This window comes from Glandiceps talaboti, chromosome 22 (genome assembly GCF_964340395.1).
Source record: "Glandiceps talaboti chromosome 22, keGlaTala1.1, whole genome shotgun sequence".
NCBI classification, from domain to species: Eukaryota; Metazoa; Hemichordata; class Enteropneusta; family Spengelidae; genus Glandiceps; species Glandiceps talaboti.
Genome location: NC_135570.1, coordinates 7037232 through 7060321, shown reverse-complemented (window position 1 = coordinate 7060321; position 23090 = coordinate 7037232). Strand labels below are relative to the sequence as shown.

At 36.1% G+C, this 23090-nt stretch overlaps 1 protein-coding gene across 1 annotated transcript; it reads right to left on the bottom strand.

The window, feature by feature from the left end:
• Nucleotides 1-9722: 9722 nt before the first annotated feature.
• LOC144452215 (protocadherin-like wing polarity protein stan) lies at nt 9723-23064 on the bottom strand. Its single transcript, XM_078143264.1, has 18 exons — nt 22903-23064; nt 22374-22586; nt 21633-21737; nt 20865-20979; nt 20289-20575; nt 19686-19841; nt 18984-19099; nt 18434-18540; nt 17884-18027; nt 17228-17373; nt 16245-16484; nt 15914-16002; nt 15223-15306; nt 14407-14487; nt 13554-13766; nt 12901-13008; nt 11936-12029; nt 9723-11164 (listed from the first exon to the last, which is right to left on the bottom strand). Exons 1-18 carry the CDS (start codon nt 23047-23049, stop codon nt 10454-10456), a joined length of 3156 nt encoding a protein of 1051 aa, XP_077999390.1. The 5' UTR covers nt 23050-23064; the 3' UTR covers nt 9723-10453.
• Nucleotides 23065-23090: the final 26 nt, after the last annotated feature.

The window sequence follows — 23090 nt, the reverse complement described above, 5'->3', positions numbered from 1 at the left end:
TTTGCATTATATAAACAATAAACCGTGTTCGGTAAGTCGAGTTAGTGGTAAATCGGTCCGTGTAAAATGGAATGATAATTCACTTATGCCCAATCTCACAATTTGCGGCAATTCTCTTAGCAATTGGTAGACATGTACCTTATGGAGGCATTCAAATCAAATCTGGTTATGTCCTCTTTTCTTTGAGGTTTTATTTGGGACATGAATAATCATCTAGCCAGCAGATAGACGATAGATAAGCTTATGTCGTTTTAAGCCATGCTGTGATTATTCAGAGAGGTTATTAGTAATCTACTTTCAAATCATGACAAGAATAACTTACATCAACCATGAACGTTAGATTGAAGAAGTCATCCATCTCATAGTCAACATTTTCAGCTAGTAAGACATTTGGAGTAGTAACGCTTGGAACTTCGAAATGATTGGATCCATAGCCCTGTGGGGAGAAATGTATTTTGAACAATTATATACACTAGTGTTATTGAAATGGGATTAGAAATAGAATGAGAATGGCTATTTTATATTTTCGAACGAGAGCAAATATATAAATAAAGTTCCTTTTCCTTTAAATATCTCACTTGTCACATATAATTCGCACAAATATAGCCCTTCTAACAACACCCGCCCTAACTTTTATGTGTGAATTTTCATCGAGACTTGTACCACATGCAGGTTATTAGCTTCCTATAGACACAATCGCGAAAATGACGTAATAATATGCATTCATTGTAAGTTACATTGGTTAAAAGAGTAGTAAGAATTTTCGTTCTTATCTACGATCATAAGGTTATGAGTGGTGAAAACACGTGAATTCGTCAGTCAACAGTGATTTAGTAATAGTATAGTTAATTACAAATACGAATAAAACAATTACACTTTCACGCTACAGGCACAGAGACACGGGCACGCACGCGCACGCGCGCACACGCACACACGCACGCACGCGCACACACACATACATACATACATACATACATACATACATACATACATACATACATACATACATACATACATACATACATACATACATACGTACATACATACATATACACCAATGCACACACAGACACTCAAACGAACAGTGTACAAAGAATGGCTCGGAAGTATTTGAACATGAACCTCAGGTGTGCTCCACCATCCGTCAACAATTAAAATGACAGTGAACTTTCAAGTGTACTCACTTCGAGTAAATAATAACGGAAACCATCATCCGTGCAATCCTGGTCGTCAGCACTTACGGTATACACAGTAACGCCGACAGCAGAAAACTGTAGGTTGAAAATGTTAACAATGTAAAAACTAAGCTTCGAGTTATCGACATTCATATTAGGTTTTTTTAAAAAGTTATGTTTAAGAAACCTTTGCTATATTTGGCAGAATAACAAAAATTGTGTTTTCCGATAACCCGACCGATCCTAGTTTAAGTCTCATGATAAGAAATTGTCTTTTTGACCTTTATGCACGCTTTTTTCCCCCAGTGATGCTGTTTCATCAAACTATCACCGAAGGGGTATTCTGACCGACATTTCGTTTGTTTTTTGGGTCAAAGAAAAACTTAAAAAAACTAAAAACAATAAAGTTAAAATAAAATAAAATGAAATAAAGATGTGAATGAATGGATACATGATTGAAAAGAAATACTACAAAGTGTCTGATAATGCAGGGAACTGCTGAATTCCGATAATTAAAGCTGAAGATCAGAGCCAAACGTTAATGTCTCAAAAAAAAGTTTAAAGCTGGCGATATGGGGTATACACTTGGATGTAGTCTCTATGTATTAACGTTTTTTGAGTTGTGTGATAAATCATTATTTTTCACCAATTATGTAAGGGAACCTTCAGTAATAACAAGGGGGAAATAATGCCCGGTCTATCGCATACATTAAATGATACCCTCCCCAATTACGTCGAGCTAAAAAGTGGCCCTCCCGAATTTCCTTACTCTAAAACATGATGACTTCAAATATTCAAATAACATGAGTTAAAATGCTGTCATATACTAGTATATGGTAAAGGACACGAGTCCCAGAATCAATAGTAAGGACTTGATCCAACCGCTGCCATCGCATTGATAGTTTTAAAGGTATACCATCACATGTACTTTGTGTTAAGGCACTGCATTAATCAATACCTGTGTTTGGACCTAATTAGCTGAGCTGATGGTCAGAACTTCCAAAAACTCCATGGGTATGTACACGCTTGACATTGTCAGGATTTGGGTCAACATCTCCACTCCACAACATTATCCGCAATATTTTACCAAACTATTTCTATTGTACTCCTTTGAGACCCACTTCTCCTCTAACATCACAACTGACAATTGATTTGCTACATGCGGTTATCGGCGCCGATTTGATTGATATGTTCTGTACAGTACTTAACCCTAACCTTAATCGATGAAGAATCGGTGGCAGCAGTGGATGCCAGTAAGTACACCAAAATCACAAAATAATGCAAAGTTAGACATTAAAATGAGTGAAAGTAAAATGTGACCGTGGCCTCCCCGAGAACCTATTTGTAAAATGTAACCTACTCCCCACTCCCCCCATGTAATTTCTGATGGTCCCCTAACAAAGTAGTGTCTCTGTAAAAGGTCACATTGCATATCGATGCAGTCCTTTTCTACAGTTAACGTGTATATATATATATATATATATATATATATATATATATATATCAGCTATTTAGGCTAACGATGCTGACAAAAAAATTTCAATTGAAATAAAAATAACTTTATCTCTCTTAAGTCCGTTTGGTATGGTGTCCCAACAAATTCAGGGTCAAAGTCGTTTGTATCGTACACTACAAGTCCCAGTAATAACATCTGATTATTAAATGAATGTACACATTAAAGTACAAATTTCAAACTTGGTAAATACAAGTAGACTCATTTACATCATAGCTAGGTGGTAAGGAAGATTTACGCCGTTCGAGGCTACTCACATTGGAGTTGGTATAATCCCAGACCACTATAGGAATAGTGGTCTGAAGTATTATCTTATGTTAGATGCTTTGGCACTATCATCACATTCTGTTTCTTTTGCGTAATACGTAATCCTGTTTTCAGTTGTATTTTGAGGTGATGTAAGTATTATTACCGTTGTTTAGAGATGCCTGTCGTCAGAACGTCGTTGTTGTCAGAAATTGAGTTAAAACTGACTTTGAAGGTGCCGGCAAATCTTCACCTTTAAAGTTATCACAATATATTATTCTCGTACATATACACTTAACCACACAACAGGATGCAATCCATAAGAAAGTAATCAGTAACCAGAAACAAACTGAGTCTGTAAGTCATTTAGTAGCCATCCGTCTAACAGTACCCCCATGAGTATCGTTTATATTCGAGCAAACTGCACCCTGTTGCGTGATGTGGCCATGTATATCAGTGACCTAATATATGTTCTTGATAGTGTGATAAGGAGAAGACTCGGAGTACCTTCAAAGCTTCGTTTATTGTCCACTACCGTGATGAAATGACTTTCGTATCACAGACATCTAGAAATCACGGTGATAATAGTTCTAGAGGTATAACTTTGACAATATGTCAAATATGGTCATTTTATCATTTATGATTTAATATTTATTATTAATCAATCAATCAATCAATCAATCAATCAATCAATCAATCAATCAATCAATCAATCAATCAATCAATCAATCAATCAATCAATCAATCAATCAAGTATTTCGAAATGTATTTTTTTGACTTCACATGAAAACGGCAGTTTTGTTTGGACCAGCACAATCAATCACGTACGTACTCACCGTTTCATCACCCGTAGACGTTTCCGTACATGTAATTGCTATGGTGAAATCATCACGGCAGGCAGCCTGTTTTAGAAATATAGAAACAGATATAAACATTTATTATTTTTTCGAAAATTTTAGACAAGTCAGTGGAAGTGATTTAACGTATGTCAGAAATGAATCAGGAAGTGTATGTGCACTATTACAAGTCGAAACTACAGTCAAGCTACTAGTCTTGGCCGTCAGTTTCATCATAGGCTTAGTTTGTAAATATTCGGAAGTGCGAATATCATACTGATGCAGGATGTACTGACGAAGCTCAGTCAGGTAATAAATGTAAGCTCTAAGAAGTAAGCCGTGTTACTTCTGTAGGTGGAATTTGGTGAAATCTTTCGTACTCAACTGATTGTGTATTTAAATGTATATGATTAATGACTCACTGTTTCGCTTTCTAAGTCATAAGTCCTTCCCCATGTTACATGGTTGTCTTCAATGGTGTACAAGCCATCACAGTCAATGCTACCAGTTGGAGGGAAAGCACCACTATATTCACCACATCCAGTGATCTCCAAGGTGACAGTGTTATCTATGTCACCAGTTACATTTACTGTGTAGATAATGGTTCCTGAGAAAAGTGGACGCAACGTTATTTAAATGAGAGTATTGCTTCTTTCCCCCGTTTATTCGTACAAATGTGAACAGGGTTACAGCCATGGCTATGCGAATGTATTCTATACACTAAAGGCTGATCAACGTATGTTCGGAAAGGCTATCGATCTTAAAACTTCCATTTGCAATCCGATACAATAATAACTGAACAAAATCCCGTTTGTATGATCCCCATTGCTACAGCGCATGCGTTGATCTTGTATCAATATAATTCATATCTACCATCTGCAGAGAACAATTTTAAAAGTACATTGTGTTCATTAAGAAAGGTGTTATTGCATAGCCCATCTAACTGTAAAGTCATTGTATCGCACTAGAAGGAGAATTCTGAATAATGATTGATAATTTACACGTTCTTTCCTATTTCGTTTGTTTCGCCATTTCTTCATGCCAACTTACATGAATGAACGTTTACCCGTATATTTGATTATGATTTATACATTTTCATATTCTAATCGTATTGAAGAAACCAGTAATAAAATGTTTGCCACTTAGACAATATTTGCCAAGGTTAAAACTGAATTGAGCAACAAATTGCTAATGTTGAATATTTATAACAGCAGCAATTACCTGGTGGTTCTTCCTCGAATGCAGACACTCCATCCTCATAATAAAGTCCCCACGGTTCTTCTAGCCCGATGAATTCACACAGTGAGTCTATGGGGGAATGTTCAAGTTCAATGCCTTGTTTAGTACTCAAATCTCATGTATCTGCTGCGCTTCCTCAGATTCGTATTTGATATGTTTTTACCGTCAAAATTTTGATAAAATGTACTTGAAATAAATATAATTATTCAAAAATGTTGAATTTTAAAATAAATACTCGACGATAATAACATAGCCAATAACACAATAATTTGTATTTAATTTCACCATCAAACGATTGTTGATTGTTGAAAGTAACAGTAAGTTATTATGCTATAATTTGTCAGGCATTAACGTATGTGTGAACTATAGTATATTTACTAACCTGTCTTTCTGGCTTGTACAAAGATAAGGATGATAGCTAAACACCAAACTGTGGGAAATGGAAACAGTACATTAATTTTGTACAATCGGAATGGTAGCATTTAATTACTCAATATCCATGATGACGAATAATGATACTTGGACTAAAATACATCAATCTTCAATCTCCATCCATTAATCTTCCCTTCGGTTGGTCAGTTGAGTAATAACTCCCCAACACACACACACACACACACACACACACACACACGCGCGCGCGCGCGCGCGCGCTAGACCCACCCATCCACATCCTCCCACGCATCCGCTCGCTCGCTCGCCCACTCAATCACTCACTCACTCACTCACTCACTCACTCGCCCACCCATCCACTCACTCACCCACTCACTCACTCACTCACTCACTCACTCACTCACTCACTCACTCACTCACTCACTCACTCACTCACTCACTCACCCACTCACTCACTCACTCACTCACTCACTCACTCACTCACTCACTCACTCAAATTTGTTTGTCTATCATTTCATCTGCAAGTCTGACAACCATAAAGTCTGCCTCCTATATCTACATATCAGTGATAACGTTCTGCATTCTGACTATGTATGTATACTACAACTTAGTGTATTCTCTTTCACTTACCTGATTTTGAATGCCTGCCAAGTTTGTTACTTCCAGACATATTCATACCAATTCACTGAATAAACAGAAGCACTTTTAGCATAATGGCTCAAAAGAAATATATGTGTATATTCGGGGTGGGGTGGGGTGGGGTGTGGGTATGTGTCTGACCATCGTTAAATCATGGACCCTCCACCAGAGGGTCTATGATTAAATCCAGGTTGTTTCTAGAAAATCAGTTGCAATATTAAAATACCCCCTTTGTCAAAAATGCGTTAAACATATTTAAACATATTTATGACTACCTGTACAAATCATACTTCTAAGTCGGCGTTAGAGAATGACTTGAAACTGGAATAAAAAGGAATAATATCATAGCACAGCCCTGCATCAACCACAATAATTTGATTGTAAGAAGTTGTCAGGACTATGAAACTAGTGTGAATAGACAACTGCATTCTCGCAAACCAGAGCTGTTATTTCTTCCACAACACTGCAAAATGACTCGTCTTGGACGGTGCCGTAAAAGAGGCTGTGGTTTACGACGATGAAACAACCGATGAAATGAGGAAGTGTTTACTCTACAGGCAATTTCCACAGCGACGTAAAGGTCGAGGTACTCTGGAGTTAACTGTTAATACGTTTGGGAGCGCTTTCTCTAAACTTAAAGTGATTCGTTTAAATTATTGTCTTAGATCTAGCAATGTATTATCGATATCAACTCTATTTGATGAGATTCTAAGCTATCATTAATGATACAGCACTTTTAATTTGTAGATATTAATTATGCAAATTAGTTTGACTATACAAATTGAACACACACATCAATCGATCGATCGATCAATCAATCAATCAATCAATCAATCAATCAATCAATCAATCAATCAATCAACCAACCAACCAATCAATCAATCAATCAATCAATCAATCAATCAATCAGTGAATTTATAAAACGCCAGTTTCCATTACGATGTAGCGATCAGAGGCGCTGTGCATAATAATTGTAACTTTTATGTATGGTTACATCACTTATTATGCTACGTTACTTTAAAATGATTTTGATCACATACTTTTTATACAAACAGATTGAATAGGACCACGGACGAACATAAACATTGCTATCTCAATATCTCACCTTTCGTGAGATATCAAAAAGTCAGATGTCAAAACCAGTCACCTAAAATGTTAATGTTCAATTTTTGATGAATTGAGGACACTGTTGTTTCTTTCATTTTTTCTCGTTACTGTACTGGCCATTGCTATTTTTTACGGTTTTTAAACATCAAAACAGATATTTACATTCATCGCGATCAACCTGTTGTGAATGTAACAGGGGTGAAACGCAAACATAGAGAACGGCAAAAATAATTCGGTATATCAATAGCAATGAATCATTTTGACTGCAAAGTTAACTGTTAATATATTTGGTTTATATTGATCCCATGGTAACATTAATATCTGTTTTAAGTTATCATTAGTCTATAAAACTTTCATTTTGATTTATGACACATTAATATGATTCGATTTTTTAAAAAAAGCGCCTGAAGACCGAGTGAACGTCATAATTAAATCAGGAACTAGAAATCTAAGCCTGTCGAAACAGGACTTTGATATATTTTATTAACTCACCAGTGTCGACGACAACTGTTAATTTTGCATTGGCTGGTATTCCTCCTGGTCGAATTGTTTAAGATTTCACCAGAAATAACTGGCGTGGAGCTGGTTCTTCACTCGTTCTTACAATAGTATACTATAGTTAAGTTCCAGTACAAAGCGAAATGAAATAAGTTATGCTGCCGAATTTTACATAGACTAAATTATCACGCAACAATGTCACCAACATGGCTACGAAAATGACTGATTACCGTATACCAAAGTAACGTTTAATCTGCAATTTTTCACGCATGCGTACCAGCAAAATTGAAGTCGTTGCTGTAGCTGTATATGAATTATACATTTTGAAAAGAGGACCCTGGAAACAAAATTTTCCAGTTAGAGTTGTAAGTATGAAATAGAAAAATTCACAATGGATGTGGATTTTTTCTAATATAGGTTCTATATTTCTGTTTTATGAAAAAAAAAACACCCAAAAAACCGGAAAGACGGTCTCCGAGATATTGCTTGCCAAACTATTTGTATTTAAATCCTCTAATTCCGAAATACGACGTTTTGGATCGTAATAGTTACAAAGTACATCAAGGACCACTCTTGGCCGAACGTTGTATTGTACACGGTTTGACTGGTGAGCGAGTGTTCATCACTGTCAATGTTTAACATGGTTTATCTCTGTCTATTTGGTTATCTTGTATTTTTGACTGAAGAATTTTCAGTTACTACATTACGATGGAATTGAATACATGGAAAAAATGTTGGTATTTGACCGCGTTTCATTAATGTGTTCCAGTGTGCACGCATGTCGTAATTAGTAAACACTGTACACCCATTGACAAATGTTCACAAACATTGTCACCAAACTAACCCCTTGTGAATAGTGCTCATTCATGTACCTGACACGATATCTCTCTTATTGTCATAACACAGGTACATGTATGGCCTAAGTCTACAAATTTATCATGATTTGACGTAGTTTTTATGTATTTTATCTTAGATTTATGGTTCTTTCGAGGACATGTACTGGCAAATTGCCGTCTATTTTGATAGATTGGTATTCAGAATGTTCTAGGTGTCTGACTGATAGACAGACAGACAGATAGACAGACAGACAGGCAGGCAGGCAGGCAGACAGACAGACAGACAGACAGACAGACAGACAGACAGACAGAGACAGACAGATAGACAGACATACAGGCAGGCAGGCAGACAGACAGACAGACAGACAGACAGACAGACAGACAGATAGACAGACAGACAGACAGACAGACAGACAGACAGACAGACAGACAGACAGACAGACAGACAGACAGACAGACAGACAGACAGACAGATCTGGTAATTCATATGATATTTGTAGTAACTGTTCAACTGTGTTATGCAAAATGTGGAGGAACTGATAAAAGTTGTTCAAAAGTTGTTCAAATTACATAGTCTTCAACTATTAAGTGGGGTGGGTGTACATTGATTTTTGGTAGTAAACACTACTAGCCTTTATAATAACATGTCTGAATGATTTATAGTAGGCTAAGCTTAATAACCATGGAATGCACAGTATGAACAGGTCGTGGTTATTTGACCAAGACTTATACCTGTGTTGAAGTCATAGGTTCACTTAGTAGAGGCTTATACTAGCCATATGGACGAGGATTGGATATTTATTTTGGATTTTTAATTCATAAAACAATTTTATCATGGATTCCTACTTGAAAAATCAATATGAAACAATATAGACCAGGTCCGAGGCTGTGTTTGTAACTTACTAATTGCAAAAAAGCTGTAAAAAATTTGTTATTGTACGTCCAATAACAAACATTTTACTTATTTATGGGTATTTTGCACTTTATTGAGTTAAAAACAAGGACTTGGCATATGTTGTTTCACATTGATTGTGTGGCTGAATGGTCGAACTTTCTCTGTTTGCATTCACTACCTTTTCCTGTTATTTATGTGCCCAACATAGAATTAGAATCAAAACTTGGCATGAACTATCCAGGCGGCAAAATATAAGTGGATTTGGACAAAATATATGAATCGGGGGAAATTATGAATGATGACGCAAAGAACAATGTTTTGAAATATGCTGTCACAATCTGGTTATTTATTATTACAAATAATCATATAAATATATCAATAAATGTGTTTTATATAATTCTGATAAAATGTACTTTATAGTACTATTTTTGTTATTTGGCACAATTTTGGCATATTTGTATCATGAAACATCAGTCATATCACTATCACAAGTGACACAATTCGTTTGGATTTATAATATCTGATTCTTGATGAATATTTCATTCATACTACTATTTTAAGGTATGATCAAATGGAGTAACTCGTGAAATACAGCACCAAGACCATCACCAGTGGATAACATATATAGTGTAGAGAACGGAAGTCAATAATTCTAGGTCATTAAAAACATATGAACCCTATCACATTTATGGAGAGAACAGGTTACTTAGGGTATCAGATGCACTGTGTCGCTCCGCCCTCACCGGCGTACCGTAGCTGGTGAAAATGGTTGACCGATGCGTGTGGGCGCCTTGTCACAGCGTACCTTACTAAGGTTAAATTAAGTCAAAGTATATCACTGATGGATGTGTCATTGGAATTCCGAATACAGTAACAAAATATATGATGTGCAAATTAACATAAAAACAAAACAAACCAGTAACTAAAACACACAATAATAGTACTGTGTAAGCTTAGATAATATTGGCAAACATAAAGAAAACAGCCTACGCAATACTTTTTGATATATAGTAGAGTCGTAGTATGTCATGTCCATGCGACAAAAAGCAGTTCGTCTTCAAGTAAGCCGTCATGTAAGACTACATCCAGGTAAAGGAAGTGCCGTCTTCAGCTGACTGTGTTTCACTGCGGTCATTTCCCTTCTCGTCATCCTGTTCAGCTAGATCAAAGCTGACCGATTTCTTCTCTCGCTTTTTGTCTTCGTCGTCGGTGTCGTCATCTTCTGAACACCTTCCCTTCATTCCAGCGTGGTCTACGTCATCGATATTGTCACCAGTATCCGGTGGGTGAACTCTGACATCGACCACTTCGTATGCAGTGCTGCCACTACGCACTGCGTTTAAACTCTCCGAAGGCTGTTTATTTGCACCAAAGTCAACATCAGTATAAGACGGGTTATCTATACCACTGGAAGGAACGTCCTTTTTCAGGTTTGTTGTGCCTTGTTTGTCCTGGTAGTCAAGGGTAACCAGAGGGATGTCATCATCATCACTTTGACTCGTACAACCATTGATGACTATCTTTCCATTGGTGGACATCAACACCACGTCATCTTCCCTTACCACTGGTGGCGTTCTCTCTGGAGAAGACATAGGTCTAAGTGGGATAGATGTACTGTTACCGTTTATCTTGAAATCTTCATAGGCTCCACTGTCACCGTCTTCACTGTCGACGTAGGCTGGGTTGCGGATTGCGATAGGAGGGACGCCCTCTAGAGCATGGAGTGCACCTGTATAGGACCAGTCATCACCTAAATCAGAGGTATCCTGGAAAATGTTCATTGTCATTTCCTATTTTAAAAAAGAATAAGACAAATTAATGAATAAGGGATGAAGAGTACAACCTGAAGTCTTCACAATATACAAAATTCTCTCTTATCAACTACCAAACGACATCGAAAAAAACGTTTCTAGTTGGCCAAATCGAGGTACAACCAAAAGAAATCCCTGACGTAGCTAGTTTCAACTTGTACTTTTGGGGAATGGTACAGCTCATTTATCATGAAATTGATAAAACTACATAAGTCACTCAATTATTTGCACACTTACTATCAACGATATTATATATTACTGCACCTGCAGTGTGGGTGATTGCACGTGTGGATTGGATAATCATCTGCCCGACGTATATATCTTGACTTTTTGGTAATTAATATTTTCATCTTTTTTATTGCAAAAACTTGGCAGTATATTGTAAAAATTGCAATTTATACGCAGCAGGGGTACTTCTTTTCTCTTGTTTTTGTGCGTATCAAAAATTACGTCATCAGATCGTTTATATGTTGCATCTTAATACAATACCAGGTTTGAGTTCAGTCAGTCACAAGTGATGATTGCATATAATATATTATGCCTCAATAAGTAGGATACTAGCAGTGTAAATACGCACAGCATAAATCTCGCGCATAAACGTATAAACTTGGCTTGTGCCCCTTTAAGCCGCAATGTAGACCACACGTACACCTGCTCATCAAGTATCCCGGATGTTCCAATTTGAAACGATGGCAAAATGACCAACTCTGTATATCATGATGATAAAAGTCGTGGCCTTTGAACTCTTACCTGTTCTTCATACAGTATTTTACGTGTAATCAGCTCAGAGGGTTCAATCCATGCACTATTCATTCCTGTGCCGACGTCTTCAGCTTTTACTGTCCTGGAATGTGAAATATTGATCATACAATTTTCAAAGCAACTTCTGCAAGTTATAAATACATTTTCATTAAAGGGATACAGTCAAGACTTGACAAACTCCTTGTATGAATTATATTATTCAAATAATTGACCATACTTATGCGTAAGGATATGGCAAATGACCACATTATATTCAGTCAAAAGGGGTGAATTACTGATGCCGTTGATTTGCGCGACAAAATTACGTCATGATTGTTAAAGGGACGTTACCTTTTGTGCATGGATTGAAAGTCCCACAAGTAGCTGATAGCGATCAATGAAATGTTTTGAAGAGCAAGCCTCATTAATATTGTCATCAATAAAAGTATCAATCATACTGAACTTGACCGTTTCTTCCATCTCAATGACCCAGAGGTAGGGTCAACGAAAGTGTACGTCGATGATCGAAGGGACACAAAAGTATATACTGAACTATGAAACTGTCTCTTTGGAATGCACACTACAACCAGTGACAGGCAAGCATTAACAAGTGCAATTTGTTAGGAACAGGGAAAGTAAACAAATGATCAGAATTGGATTAATAACACCATGGCACGGCATGTCTGAAGTACAGAGACATTCCATCATTGAATATGAACGGTTTAATGGGACCTTTACATAATAGTTCACACACACAAATGGTTTTTAAGTTCCTCTGAAATTCATGCACATGTAAACAGACCATACAACTGTTCTTATCAAAGGATAAAATGTAACCGCACTCATTTCTGTACGTCCACTATGTTGTGCAAAGTGTTATTGATCCAATCGAGTTGTTCACTTTTCCTGTGTGTAACAAGTTCCACTTTTTAATGCCTGCTTGTCGCTGGTTGTACATTTATGCTAAAACTTACTCCACACGATCATCTGTATTAACCGAATTGTATGGATTTTCAACTGACGCCATTCTTTCCAATCTACTCCAATACGCTTCATTGTTTAATAGCTTCTTTTCTTGTAACCTGCAAAGCATACAGAACAAACTTACTAGTAGACATCTCATAGTGACAACTCGTACACAATAATATATGATAGTATACCATGCATGAACCAAGTTGAACAAAAAATATGGAATATATACTCTGGTCGTTCAACGTCAGGACAGCAAACGTATATGTCATCACGATAACGTCAAACGTTAACGCGTGTCTACGTCACTGGTTCTGTTGTGTTTGAAATATGAGTCAAAACGTTAAAAAATGCCATTACTTTCCCCGATTTTTCTTTGATATTACTGGCGCTGGTATAATTATGTTATTCTCCAATAATTTGCTTCGTTCAGCCATGGAAACACTCCTGACCTATGGTTCGTCTCGTGGCCCGTCGTGACAAAGCCCCCTTAGGTCACTCGTATTTTCCATGGCTGGACGAAGCAAATTATTGGCGAGTAATATCTAAATATTCGCACGGATGAATATAAAATATGATATTGCATTCAAATATTAAGGCGCAAACGAGATTAAATAACATGTCCTGATAATAGCATTCTCTAGACATGATAACGTACCGATCAGCAACCAACAGATAAAAAACAGCTATCAAACCACCACAGAATATAACCAGTGCTAGGGTTAGTATGCACACTTCTAGAGAGGACATCATGTAGGATTCTTTGACTCGTTTATCGTCAACACCAACGATACCAGTAATATGCCAACGTTCTCCGAATGTATGACCATCTCTTTTATTTCGTCGTGATCGTAATGATGCAGAAGGTTGTCTGAAATAGGAGGAATCAAATTTTGATTATACATACCAACAAACAGAAAAACTTGTTGCCAGACACATACACGCACGCACACACACACACACACACACATACATACATATATACATACATACACACACATACATACATACATACATACATACATACATACATACATACATGTCATACATACATACGTACATACATACATACATATATACATACATACATACATACACACACACACACATACACACACACACACACACATACATACATACATACATACATACATACATACATACATACATACATACATACATACATACATACATACATACATACATACATACATAGACGGACATACAGACAGACAGACAGACAGACAGACTTACATACGTACATAAATGCATACACACACACACACACACACACACACACACACACACACACACACACACACACACACACACACACACATACCGCTTCCTAAAACATCCCAAATACATTGTAACTCGAAAGCCAATTTCCAAACTTCGGGAAAACTGTCATGAAACCATGGTAAAAACATAAGTTCTTTATCCCTACAAATATTGATTTTCTTGTGTATGCCCACTCGTTAGCAGTATGAGTAAATGTTGTCAATACTTACTCAGGGTACATAGACAGGAATTCCTTGTAAGTCAACACATCATGATTCTCTCTCTCCACTGCGTAGAACCACATGTCGGTACTGGGCGATTATTCAGAAGAAAAAAAGAGAAAGCGAAACAGATAGATATGTATACGAATTCTTACAAGGTTCCCACCCTTCCCAATTAGTCTGGAGTCATAGTAGAAATACTCATAATATTTGTGTTAGGGTTATGAGACCCTTCAAAACTACACATCAAATTGTTGTCATGGACCGTTCGCGTTCCCGTCCATCTATTTCATCTGCAATCACGTGGTTTTTTGGCCAAAATATTGCAGTCGCTTAGCGTAAAATCATTTCTGGTCGTCTTTAGTTATTAAGTTTCAAAGTTTACCAGAAGGCGTGCTCAAGATTCATTTTTTTCGGTTTAGTTTGATTTGTTGCTTTCGATGGTCCATTGAAATAGAGAAAGCATAAATTTTCCTGCAGAAATTTATTGACTTTCACCTAGGATCTTGAAAACCATAAATGTAGTATTAAAGTATACTTAATATTATATCTATCAGTTTCTACAAATTTTGGCTTTCCTTTTTCTATTTTCTATCATTTCCTATCACAGGTGATTCAATGTTTTGGGTGCGGACCCAAAAATCAATTTGATTGGGTTTCTATTATCATATCATGTGTACAGCTACACCAATACGTTTACACATAGGTGAAGCAATACTGTTCGGGGTGTATGATATTACGAGTAAATAATATCTAATGGAACAGTTTCAAAAAGCGTTCATTTTTAATTATCTATAGTTTTAACAGTATGTGAATGTGACTTACTTGTCTGTATATATTTTGCCGCCTTCGGCTTTTGGTGAAACAAATATGACGTCAATCATCAGACCAGTCAAGTCTTCCAATTCACTGTTGGATGAAATATGTAAATAAAGAAAATGACATTTATAGTTTCAGTACATTAAGAAATAATTTGCATAAATGAGAAATAATTTGCATAAATGATGTGTATACATTTGAAGATATGAAAAAGGTGCAGTTATTGAAAAAAAATAATTTTAATCATTGGCACTAATTCATTGACGAATGTGAGGGCGCTATAAAGTAAATGATTAGGCAACAAAAAAGAGGAATTTATTGTTTCTAGTCAGCACAGTTTGTCTAAACTGGTGCGTCGACGCGATTTCTTTTTAATTCTCAACAAACCTGTCACTCAGTCTTCTATTTATGAACAGTTACTGTTCTTTTTATTTAGTACTTTAGAGTAGGTGTGTATGTGTGGGAAGATGTCACTTGCTTGTTCATGATTGGCTCTGCAGTTGGCTTCACTGAAGTAGGGAGGGTTATTTTTGTGTTTTCCCGCAGATCTGCAGGACAAACACACACACAAAATACCGAAGCGAAGGCATTTAAGTGATGTGCGCGCTGACCAGAAATAATTCCTTCGTTTTTAGGCCTTGCATGCATATAAGAACAGAAAGATAACAGTCAAGCAAATACTATCATGCTCACGTACGTTCGTATCGTCTCCAAGTTCTGTGTAATGTTGGCAGGGTTTCTGTCAGATACCAATATGCAATATTCATATACAGTCAGAATATGAACCTGTAAGGAGAGAATAACACTAAATCATGAAATCATTTAGACGACACTAATTATAAAAGTAATGTTCAACATATTCATAAGAATAATATTAATGATAATAACACAACCCCAATATAGTAATGTGTTCCAGGCCTAATAAAAAATGGTCATCTAATTTGTAAAAATAAGAATAAAATGACGGTATAGAAAACAATTTTTTTCTGTAAACAAAATGTATTTGTCTGGAAGGCGCCAACACTTACTATGACTTGAGTGCTGTTCTTTGATGTAAGGGTTGTGTTTGAACTCATGCCTGCAGTGTCATTAGCCTTTACATCAAACGTATACTTGTTACCAGCTGAATGAATATAAGATGTAGCCGTCAGAATATCCCCAGAGACACAGGAGACAGAAAATTTGTCGATGCTGCCCTCAACGTCATCGTTTCTCTTATCTGGGTAGTAACATAGCTGGGCATTGATTCCAATATCAGCATCGTATCCCTAGGTTGAAAGGAAGCATAGTGTAAGAAAACATATCACTACACCAGTGTTTGATGTGGACGATTGGTAGTTGTTAAATCAGAAACTGGGACGCGAAATCATCATAAAATAAAGCAATTTCTCTTATCATTAAACTTTTTATAAATGTAAACTTATGGAAAGAACGGTATAAAAATAACTTTGTTACTTTATTATTAATGTAAATTGAGAAGTTGTGTTTGGAAGCCAGTTTAAGTTGAAACAAATTGTCGTCTGTGGGCTAAACAAAAGTCAAACAAAAAATGCTACATTTTCTTGTTTTCTGGAAAGATTATATACCTCTCAACAAAATTTCACCCCAGGTGATATGGATGTGAACACAGATTGAAGTCTTAATAGTCATATTCCTGGTTGTGAGATGAGGAAATAATGGCCACCATTTTGCCAAACATGGTACGGTTCGAAGACAAAATTACCTTCTAGTGACGAATTGCAAAATTTGATAAATAAGTTGTTCATTGCTGAGAAATGACAATGTAAGTTTAATTATGGAAAGGCAGAAACATGGAGGTGTAGTATTGACTAAACAGGATTAAGATAATGGTACAATTAGTAACACTGAAGTAAAGCACTTTCTCTATGTGCTACACTCGTTTATAGCATTCATATCAAGAGTAAAGGTATACTGTTTCAATTGGTTTAGTTTACAAGCCTAGCATTTGGCCTTTACTTTGGTGTTATGGTTGTAAAATAATTATGCTAACCTCGACTTGAAGAACCGATTTTCCATATCTGGTGTCATCATCAATACCCTTAACGTACACAGGATTTATGAAATATGGATAGTTATCATTGATATCAATAATGGTTATATACACCACAAGTTCATTGGCCAGCACTCTACCTTCATCTGTAAACAAACACAACAATGTTTACTCACAGAATCCCACAACTGATATGCAACAGTGTACATCAACTTATACGTCAAGCACACAGTGACGAAAATCACCGATAGGTAAACCTTAGTCTGTAAGGTACGACGTGACTGGGCGCCCTCACACAGCTATCAACCCTTCCCAATCTTTTGAAGTTTCCGTCATATATACTACTTCAGATTAATAAAGTCGGGAGAGAGGTGACCGGTGAGGGCAGGACGACACAACGTATCTTACAATACAGTCTAAGGTAAACCAATAAAATGACTGCTGGAGACGGACCATTGATTGAATTTTGAATATGTAGTTACATACATGTAGAAATCTTTTAAGCTGAGTTTTTGTTATTGATGATAACATCGAAAAGTATGCATGAGATTCGCGACGTCCCCTGAGAAACATGAGATTGTTGATCACTGTTAAAATTTTATCAAGTACACCACCAAATTTAGATAAACGATGCAATGATAATATGAACAACTAACCACAATCTAAGTTCAGGACACTTGTTGTATCATTTTCAACGGTGGCGATCACCTTCAAGGTGTAACTCCCGGTATCCTCTCTGTCCAAGTCAGCGTCATTACACAGTTGAACGGTATCACCAGATTGCTCGATACGGAATCGTTCTACAGGATAAACAAACTTTTAGTGTTCAGTATTTAATGTGCTACGGTTTTATCACGAGTTCCATCCCATATGGGATAGTCTTCTTTATTGCATACAATGTAAAAAAGCAAAAATAATTTTGAAAAAAATGATTGGACCCCAGTCTTAGAAACTGATTGTATGGTGTTTTTGTCAAATTTATTGGTAACCATAAGTGTATTTCATGACGTCATTCTTACATTATATCAGTATTTTTGGTGAGAACTTTGGTATTTGATTGACATGATAGATGTCCTTAAATTTCGTAAATGGGTGTAATAAAATATAAGACGAAAGTGAAAGTTTCCCAATATCTGTTTAGGGCAATAAAAACATGTGTTATGACCTGGCGCTATAATATGAAAGTGAAAAGTAAAACCAAAATACCTGAGTATGTACACTCGGCTAAAATTGTATACGTGATTTCTTGAGACGTGCCGTAGAGGGCGTTTGGAAGGATTTCACAACTGTCTGTATGCTCGGTCATGTTGATCCTGAAAGATAAGTTTTTTTTTAATATTGAAAATAAAAAATATATTTTAATACAGTCACCAGTTCATAATGTCACACTGTAACAAGTGAAGTACAAATAAATCAACGCCAGTATGAAGTAAATAGAATCGAGCCATTTGATGATGAGCCATTTGTCTCTGTTCTTCTTTCTGCCAGTACAGTAGACTATAAAATACGTCGTGTCGTTTCATCCTCACCGGGAGGCGTTGACCGATGTGTGAGGGCGCCCTGCCAAGGCGTACCTTACAGACTACCGTACAGAAGACTTTGATATGTCATTTTTTCGAGAATTAAATCTATAAACATGGAATTTCTGTTCATTAATTCCTAAGGCTATTAAATAAATAAACTTAAATAGTTTTTTCCCCAGAATTTAACTCCGTGATCAATATGTGAAACAAATGCAAAGTTTGTGTGGCCTTACCAATAATCTTTAGTATCGAATTCAGGCTGATTATAACTACTATCCTTTACGTTAACAGTTGCTAGAGTCCGGCTTTCATTCCTTGGAGATCCGTTGTCGTAGGCTACAATGTAAAACTGTGATAAAACAACTTCATTTGATCAGATCATTCTCGGTTGCATGTGAGACCATACTAAAAGTTCACCGATGCCCGCTAGCTTGACAACTGGTCCCCTCACTTATTGTCATTCAAAGAAATTAAGTAAGCAAGTATATATAAATAATCATTTAAGAAAAATGATCAGAGATTTGACTCTTTTGTTTAAGTTTGAAGAGAACACTAGAATTGCGTAATGTGTATGACAAACTATTTAAATAACCTGTCATCTTATTAACATAACTTATACTGGGGCCCATTTGAATTGCATACACTAGTGTACATGCATGATGTATTATATCAACTTGTCTTAAAGTGGCCGTATGGCCATATGGATGAGGACTGGGAATTTATTTTGGAATTTTAATTTATAACACAATTTTATCATGGATTTTTACTTCAAAAATCGATGTGACACAACATATGCAAAGTCCTTGTTTATATCTCAATACATTGCAAAATATTAATACATGTGTAAAATCTTTGTTATTGTACGTACAATAACAAACTTTTTACACATATTTGAGCCAGAAATTATATATCTGAAATACTGGACAAGTTTGTACCTGAAACACTATTTCTGGTGAGTCTAATTCTTTTTCATCCGGGAACTCTGCAGCAACGGAAACAATTCCCGTTGATTGGTCTATCTTGAAATACATCAACGAATCTGTTGATTGGCCATCATCTTCTAACACATAAGAAACTTCAGCATTAAATCCCTAGAAAATAAGCAAAAATTGAATTTTCAAATTGATTTTTTATCAGTCTTGCATATATGTTACAGCCTCTCATCATAGCTGTCGATTTGACACTTTTACTACGGAAACGAGTTAAGTTCTGAGATTAATTAGTAGTCTGAAGCATGATTTTTTACATTTTTTAATGACTTACATAATAATAATCTTTATTTATACTGAATAATGCTTAAAATTTGTTAAAATTTTTCTTCCAAGAAGTCCTGGACCAGTGAGTGCCGACACCATGGGTTCAATGTACCCGCCATTAGTTCTGCTACCAATACTGGAAACATAAATATAGACACGCTAATATTACATAAACACATAATATGATACATGACACATTACTTCATTGCCATGAAGTAATCCAAACTACGTATCAACTTGTTTTCACACTGGTAAAATCATCTCCGAGAAGGGCATACTTACAATGTCGTCGTCTTGTGCTGTTACGTTGAAAACAGTGTCACCAAGAGATGCTGACAGCGACAGAATAGTTTCATATGATTCGTAAAACTGAGGACTGTTATCATTAATATCCTCAACCGTGATATTCACTGTCGTTGTATTTGAGTAGTCTTTATTTGTGTCTGCATAGCTGTTGTTTGCCATAATCACGAGAATAAATTCTCTCTCCGTTTCCTTTTCTCGGTCCAATTTTTCAGTGGCATAAAGATCTCCCGTTGTTTCATTAATCTCGAACTTTCCGTATCCGTCTATCAATGGAACAATATGAAATGTGAAAAATCATACATGAGACCTTAATGTTGCATTGAAAACAATACATAATACAGTGGAGAAGTGAAACAACAAACATACCAAAGCATTCAATTTTTCTAGAACCTTGGGATTCTATATAGAGGCTGATTAGTTTGTCAATTTATTTTAATGATAAGTTTATATTTTCATCAGCAAATATTCATCTAAAACACACACACATAAAACGGAGATAACTCGTTTCGATAATAATTTTATCATGTTTTATATAGATTTTTAAAAAGGTACCTGTCAGAATGTATTCAATTCTAGCATTATCACCGCTATCTTTATCACGTGCTTCCACTTTGCCAACAAGAACACTGCCAGTTTGTTCTTCGTCAACGTTGAAATAATATTGCTTCTGGTTAAAAAATGAAAACAAAAAGATATAATCGGTGACAATATCTATTGATTATGTTATCAATTCCGTGACCGTTTATGCAATGGCGGTGGGTAAAAGGAAGAATAGAGTTGAAAATCGTAATCTTTATTTTTAATTTCTTTAATTAAAATGATTAGAAGGGACTTTCATTTTTAAAGACATGAGAAATTAGCTAGTTTTTATGGAATAATTTTCAGCTGTAATTACGAATCATTACCGTCCATATCCATGGCAACATTGTAGAATGAAATGGCTTGTTAACAAAATGAATGCCATCACTACAAAGTGCTAAACAACAAACATGGCGTCCAAGAAGTTTAGAAAAAAAATAGCTGTGTGCAACGTTGTTTTTCGACGTTGCATTCGATCAAATGTCGCCAAATTAAAGAGGCTATGGCTATAGTTTGCCCACAAATGAATTACACATTTTTCACCAGTCGCATCCGTAGAAAATTTAAATGGAATGACGTCTTGTAGCTTCAATTACGTTCAATAATATGTGTTCTTTATAAACGTGCCTGATAAACGTAAAACGCATCGTCGTAAATTCCACAGGCCTCTTTACGGCTACAGTTCGAGACTTTGTCACCTGAAAAAATATGATCTGGCGTTCAGAGTGTATGTTTACTAACCGTTAAGAATATAGGTGGATTATCATTAACGTCAGTAATATAAACATCCAGTGTACCGTATCCTGTTTTCTGTGGTGTACCATCGTCAACAGCATACATTAGAATCTAAATGGTAAAAGGGTATGTAGTGAATTAAAAAAATAATAATGAATGTTTGGCAGATAACTACATGTATATGCATGTTGAATAATGAAGGTGTTTTGATTCCACTTGTGTTCATCTCTTACCTTGTAATTTGTAGTAGTAGCTACAGATTGGATACACACATCGAAAATGACTATCGTCAGTAGTGAAAAATATTGGCATCAATCAATCAATCAATCAATCAATCAATCAATCAATCAATCAATCAATCAATCAATCGATCAATTAATCAATCAATCAACCAACCAACCAACCAACCAACATACCGACCAACCAACCAACCAACCAACCAATCAACCAATCAATCAATCAATCAATCAATCAATCAATCAATCGATCGACCGATCGATCGACCAATCAATCAATTAATCAGTCATTAGTCGATCAATCAATCAATCAATCAATCAATCAATCAATCAATCAATAACTTCACTAATTGACATACTGACTTCTGAAAAGACTGGCTGACTGACTGACCAAAATGAATGGATGAATGGATAAAATCATCCCTTAATTAATCAGTAAATAATTGTACAAACAAAATAATAGGACATATGTGCACGTTTTTGTACATAAAACGTTATACTAGTACTCTACCTGGTAATATCTCTCTTCCTTGTCATCATAATCAAAGATTTTATTTGTCATGATGTCACCCGTTGTTTCGTCAACCATAAACATATCCATTGACATTGGGGACCTGGTGTTACCACCGACGTATTCGATTCCGTAACTTTTAATTGATCCAGCTCTTCCCTCATCCATGTCAGTTGCAATAATTCTATGTATAGTGAATCCAACAGTGGTACCCTATGTAAAGATACCAACAGAAAGTCGTTGGAGTGTTTATATCAAAAGTATTTGGGTCAAACATTTTCAAAAACCAAAAAAGTCGACATGTGTTGGAAATGGGGAGGGGGGGGGGGCAAACTGTAATGCATATGTAAGAACTATTATTATGGGTAAACAAATCTGAAGGAAAGGGCGTCGTTAATAAGGGTACTGACGAGCCACAAGTTACTCTCTCGTGCAAGACTAATTTTAGATTTCATAATGTTGATATGTAGCACGTGATGCAGTGAGTGTGCATAGCGACAATTTAAAGTTAGACAACATAATTCCTTACCTCAGGAATTTCTTCTTCGCTTGAATTAACTGACGGATAGAAGCGATTGGTTTCCGTATAGTTTATACTGATTGTTACATTTGTATCAGTGCTAAGAGGAGGCGCACCGTTGTCCATGGCAACAACACTAAACAATACTTCATCCATGTCAAGAACAGCCAAGGAATGTCTTCCCTTTGTTATAACAC

What these genes read in the sequence shown, in the direction of transcription:
- LOC144452215 (XM_078143264.1), bottom strand. Translation starts at nt 23,049, where the DNA reads ATGGATGAAGTATTGTTTAGTGTTGTTGCCATGGACAACGGTGCGCCT. An exon ending in AATTGAATACATTCTGACAG is followed by an intron (nt 20,576 to 20,864) that starts GTACCTTTTTAA and finishes TTCCATTGATAG; the next exon opens with ACGGATACGGAAAGTTCGAG. An exon ending in AAATACTGTATGAAGAACAG is followed by an intron (nt 11,165 to 11,935) that starts GTAAGAGTTCAA and finishes TTTTTAAAATAG; the next exon opens with GAAATGACAATGAACATTTT.